A 5891-nucleotide genomic window follows, 5' to 3' on the forward strand; every position below is an offset into this window, starting at 1 on the left:
AATCAAGCAAATTATATATGAACAAATCCCTCTGTAAAAATCTTCAGAATATAGACAGGAATAAAAATGTAAAGTTTGGTGTGTGTAAGTGCTACTGAAGTGGAGATTTATGGCTCAGTGTAGGAGAAAAAACTCATTTTGAGAAAATGGCCTTTAAAAATATGTATTGCAATTTAAATCTATTGACACAAATAGATAAAGTGCTATAATATAAGCACTTAACAGTGTCTTTTGGATGTTTTCTTTCCACTAGTCTTTATCAACACTTTTATGAAAAGCCAAAAAGCCCAAAATCTCAAAATTGACAGGTGCATGAAAAAATAGTGTTTTTGCCTACAGTGTCTCCCCTTAAAAACAAATGACTCAAAACAGTAGTACATTATAAATACTTCTAGATGCATTTTTTTTTATTGTTCCATGGTATTAACAATATAGCCCAGGCTGCTTTTTACCTTTAAACAAAAGTGTGTCAAGCGCCAAAAAGAAACTGGCTGAAAGTTTAAGTTGTTTTTCATTGCAAACCTTTCTTTTTTTCATCTTTTGGTCAATCTTCCTGTTGCAGGTTGTTGCTGAGGTGTGTTCATGGGATCTTCCTCCTCTCCCTGAGCGCTACAGGAAAGCCTGTCAGAGTCTGGCAGTGGGTGAGTGACTCTGTGCCAAATTAAATGTCTTTCTCGTCACAAAGAATTCTGGGAAATTTATCACAAAATGTGTTTGTTTCATATGCGTGTGTTAGAGGAGAACCGGCGTGTGTCTCGGCTGTGTGAGGTGCAGGACAGCAGCTCATGTGTGAACGTCTGTGGACTCAGTTTGCCTCCAGCGTCTCTGACTCCTCTCCTCCGAGCGCTCAAACTGCAGGCCAGCCTCACGGAGCTGCGCATCTCTGCCAACCGTCTGAACAACGACCTCCTTCCGGAGCTGATGTCTGCTGCTGCCACTATGCCCAGACTGAGGATTTTAGACATATCAGCCAATCAGATCACTGGAGAGGGGCTCAAAAAAGCCTCGGACACGTTTGAAACGAAGAGTCAAGCTGCTTTCCCTGTAAGTGCACTTTCATTCATCCAGTAAAATAAGTTCTTCTATTAGGGACAGACATTACATCAGTTTTCATATCAGTTATCAGCCATTATTAGAGTTTTTCTTAATGCGTTTTTTTTTTAATTTATTGAAATCAGTCGATATTGGATATTAAATGCTCTTTTCCCTATTTTTACATTTTGAATAACTGTTACCATCTTCAAAAACACTAATAATTGAATATCCTCAATATACTAAATTCAGCTGTAGCATTTGAAATGATTGATTTAAAGTCATGTTGTTTTTTTTATTTACATGAAATATATTAAATTTTATACTCAACCATTTATACAGCTGAGTTTTAACAAGCATATCTTCGTTTTGATCTCAGTAAATGCACAATCACCCCAGCATGCATGAGTCTGTACAGCAGAGATGGTGTGGTCACCGAAATCTGCAGCTAAAATACACGTGTGAAGAATGAATATCAAATAATTGTGACTGTCTTGTCAGGATGTGGTCAGGAGTTTTGCTGCTTTTTGAGAAGAAATGAACTGCTTCCCTTTTTCGGTTCAGCGGTTTCATGAGACGAAGAGTCAAGCTGCTTTCCCTGTAAATGCACTTTCATTCATCCAGTAAAATAAGTTCTTCTATTAGGGACAGACATTACATCAGTTTTCATATCAGTTATCAGCCATTATTAGAGTTTTTCTTAATGCGTTTTTTTTTTAATTTATTGAGTAGACACGGTGTAATGGTTGCCTGTTACATTACAGTACAGAAAATTTCACTTACCACATAAACAGAGTAAGGAGAGAGATGACTGAGGACGATGGCGAATGATTTGCAGCGCCACTGACAAACATATAATCTTGTAAAATGTGTGGTAAGTACTGCCACTCCATAGTATAAACAGAGTACGTGTGATCGCGAATCTCAAAAGTGAAACTAAAAGCGATCGTGCATTCAAAAGCACGATGCCAGTTTCAATGCCAGGTATAATAGCGGCTCCCTGATGCCGAAATATGTAGTATAATTACCCAATTATATAACTGCGAGGAAAAATATTGAAATATATATTTTCCTCCCATCTCGTATTTATTCCCTTTAGGGGTTCCGCCTACACGTCATTTTCTTTCCGAACACGGTATTGGGATGCGGGGGGAATGGGGGGAATGGGGGGGGGATCACGATGCCGGCTCAACATCGTGAAGTCTATCAGCCATCGGCGATGGACGATAGCATCGTCTATCGGCCCAACCCTAATGTCTATTATTTTATGCTCTCACAGGCACTGGGAATATGCGGTCGGTGTGCTTCTCCCATAATGCACTGGGCTCCACTGGTTTCGAGCTTGTGTTGAAGACATTACCGATGCACTGTCTCACGCACCTTCAGCTGTCTGCAGTCTGTAGAGGCCCATCCGACCAGCCTGCCATGGAGATCCTCACTAAACTCCTGACACAAGTATGCTGACTTCCTTCTAGTCCAGTTTAGACTTCTGTGGACTTGTCAAAATAACAGGAAAAAATGAACGATCCGTCAGTGTTTTTTTGTTTAATGCAACCGCTGCTCCTACCTGTCAGTTAGTTGCCCCTTTTCGAATCATAAAACAGTCATCAAAACAAGAATGCGTGCTGAAGATGTTTAGTATGGATTGTGGGCTGGTTCTGAGAATTAAGCTCCAGCCCTGATGCCATTTAATCTCTGCTTTAAAGTCTGCATCATTCAACTGCTATGTAAATAATATTGACTAAATCTTTGGGTTCCAGGGTGACTGTCCACTCACACACTTAAATCTGGCTGGAAATGGCCTTACGGACCACAGTGTCCTCTTGCTTGCTAGGTGAATCATTCAACTCTCGTCTTACTGTACTTAACTATTTGTTACAAAACTTAAAACATCATTTATATGCTTATTTCATTTTGCAGCTTATTGTATAAATTATAGATATATTTTGGTTATTTTTAGGTGTCTTCCTGTTTGTCCCTCCCTGGTGTCTTTGGACTTGTCTGGCAACCGTTCAGTGACCTCAGTCGGCCTTCAAAGTCTCCTTAACGCCCTCATGGAGGCCCAGCGACCTTTGACCCATCTCAATCTTCAAGGTATTTTCTTTTCTTCCTGTGACGTTTAGATTTGATCGCCAGTGTCTCATCAGCTCGGATGCATTAATTGTCATTTTATTGTGTATTTTGCTTTTGTATCCTGCCAGTGGTTTGGCTGTAGGCTGATAACAGAAAGGTTGTAGGTTCAAACCCCTAACCGATGATAAACTTGAGCAAGATGTTTAAACTCAAAGGCAATTTGAAGGTACTTTCCCTGTAATAGGTTTACTGACAATTCAGACCTGTACTATTGCTTTCTGAGCATCTGATCAAAAATGGGAGAAATTAATAGTATGAATATGTTGCCATTCAGTTTTTGACAAGTAACCAATTTTATTGCTCCAAAAGGGAAAGTTTTTGTATATACAGTCAAACCAAAAATTATTCAGACACCAGATATAATTTTTGATATTTTTTTTTTTACTAGTGGGTGCAGGACACTATAGTTTATTTATGTAAGTGAAGATTATTTTATTATTTATTTACCTTTATTTAACCAGGAAGAAACTCATTGAGATTAAAAATCTCTTTTTCAAGAGTGTCCTGGCCAAGATAGGCAGCAGTACAACCATACATACTACCGATATTGATAACAGTACATTAACGTGATACTGGTTTTTGATGTAAATTGCTACACCCCCACCTCTATTAGGGCGGTTGGTCCTAAAAACATTATAACCACTTATATTGACTTCTTTATCTGAAACTGATTTACTTAACCAAGTTTCAGACAAGACAATTAGATAGCAAGATAGCAAAATAAAGTAAACTGACATATTATACCCAAAAATTCTTCATATAGTGGACTACCAGTAAAATGGATAAAAATTTGGGACCACAAATTATTCAGACACTTTGACCTGACCATGTTTTGCTTAAGTGTTATCTGACATTATCAAGATGAATTTGTTCTGACAGTTTAACTCTTGAGTTCTTGTCATATTTTATTACCATTTTCTAAACTATAGCGAATAAACTGTGATAATGTATGAAATGTTGAAGGTGTCTGAATAAATTTTGGTTTGACTGTATATTGCAACAGCATATCATAAAGTAGATTTCAAATTAACTTAGTGATGACATTTTTTTAACCATCATGTTTTGTTATATAGCTGCAAGCAGTCACATCATAATCTCGCAGTAGCAGCATCTTGCAGTATCTCACAGGAAAAGCTGTTTGAGAAGCTCATTAGTGCAAAATTTGAATTGCTGGATATGTCATCGGCCGTCTAAACAAACTGATAATGATCGCTGTTATTGTGAATGTGACTCACCGTGTCCTGTCATATTTAAAGTTCCTCTTGTTCTTCTTAACAGGCTGTCAGGTGTCAGGACCTCTGGGTGATGTTTGTTTGGACAGTCTGTCTGATCACATCCGAGACCTGCGTTTGTGCTCCCAGAGTCTCAATAAACTAGACCAGGATGCACTGCAGCAGAGCTGGAGACGGAGATCAGAACACGTGCATGTCTTTTCTCGCAACTCCAAATGCATGCTGAGCATCACCGCAGCTTCACAGTAAACTATTTCTGGCAGTAGCGTTAGTTTAATGGACAAATGCTTGAAAACATTTGTCTGTAAATACTGTCTAATTGTAGCATGTGTGCTGTCATTATGTATTTTTTTATTGTAATTATTTGTATGGACACGTATATTTGTTTATACATGTGACTCAAACCCATTTTATTCTATTTAGTCTTTCTGCAAACTGTCTTTATTACTGATTATTTGCAAAATGATGAGTTTGAAATGGGCATGAGATATTAATGTGTGGTGCTGATGGACCAAGAAAAAGACCAATAAATACTAATTCAAGCATCCTCTGTTTGTAAAAGTATCTCCAAAAATTGGAAAAGTGCAAAAACGTCACAAAACATGAGTTTCATGCATTTATTGTCCATTTAATTAAAGCAAAAGAGAGAGAGAGAGAAAACTGGTGTCAAACAGAGTGTACAGTATACCACAAATATTCAAAAATAAAAACTTGTGATCTGCAAAACAATAATCATACCATTAGCTCTAGTGCACTCTGCTCAACTTTCCCAGCTGAAGCGAACACTCAAGGGCTTTTCACACTTGAAATAGTTAACCCTGGGTCAACAGGATCCTGGGTTATCTTGCTTCATGTTTCACACTGCTCATAATTTACCAGGGGTTAACAATTAATCCTGGTTATTCATACGCCGACGTTTCACACTGTACATTTCTAAACCCTGGGTTAATGTGCTTATTTGCATATTTGCTGGGTCAGTGGACTAATAGCGCACGACTTGTTTACATAACGGCTCTAGAAAATGTGAAAAAATTGGGAAAATAAAAAAAATTAGTCATGAAAATGACCCACACAAAATGGGTTAATGATAAACTATGTTGAGGACGACTTACAGAGCTTTCTTTTAATTCATTTCCAGTAAACTCTTCTTCGTGCATTTCCAAGTGAAGAGCACAAACTAAGTAAAAATGCATGATAAATGTAGCACATACTAAGTACTAAACGTGGGCATTTAATATAGTGCATTTAGTTAAACAGTGAATTGGGCACATTAAAGGGATAGTTCACCCAAAAATTATAATTTGATGTTTATCTGCTTACCCCCTGGGCATCCAAGATGTAGGTGACTTTGTTTCTTCAGTAGAACACAAACGAAGATCTTTAACTCAAACCGTTGCAGTCTATCAGTCATATAATGGAAGTGAATGGGAAAAAACATACACAAACCAAACCAAATTAAACCCCAGCGGCTTGTGACGATGCATTGATATGTAA

At 37.9% G+C, this 5891-nt stretch overlaps 1 protein-coding gene across 1 annotated transcript in view; it reads left to right on the forward strand.

Annotated features, from left to right (window-relative positions):
• Positions 1-5069, forward strand: part of tonsl (tonsoku-like, DNA repair protein) — a 22765-nt gene extending 17696 nt beyond the window's left edge. Inside the window, exons 21-26 of the mRNA XM_016546112.1 lie at positions 563-641; positions 737-1048; positions 2312-2487; positions 2793-2866; positions 2993-3126; positions 4444-5069. Of these exons, the coding sequence (XP_016401598.1) occupies positions 563-641; positions 737-1048; positions 2312-2487; positions 2793-2866; positions 2993-3126; positions 4444-4646 (978 nt within the window). The 3' untranslated portion in view covers positions 4647-5069. The remainder of the gene's footprint in view (positions 1-562; positions 642-736; positions 1049-2311; positions 2488-2792; positions 2867-2992; positions 3127-4443) is intronic.
• Positions 5070-5891: the final 822 nt, after the last annotated feature.

This window comes from Sinocyclocheilus rhinocerous, unplaced genomic scaffold, assembly GCF_001515625.1.
Source record: "Sinocyclocheilus rhinocerous isolate Xijiao unplaced genomic scaffold, SAMN03320098_v1.1 scaffold853, whole genome shotgun sequence".
Taxonomy (NCBI): Eukaryota; Metazoa; Chordata; class Actinopteri; order Cypriniformes; family Cyprinidae; genus Sinocyclocheilus; species Sinocyclocheilus rhinocerous.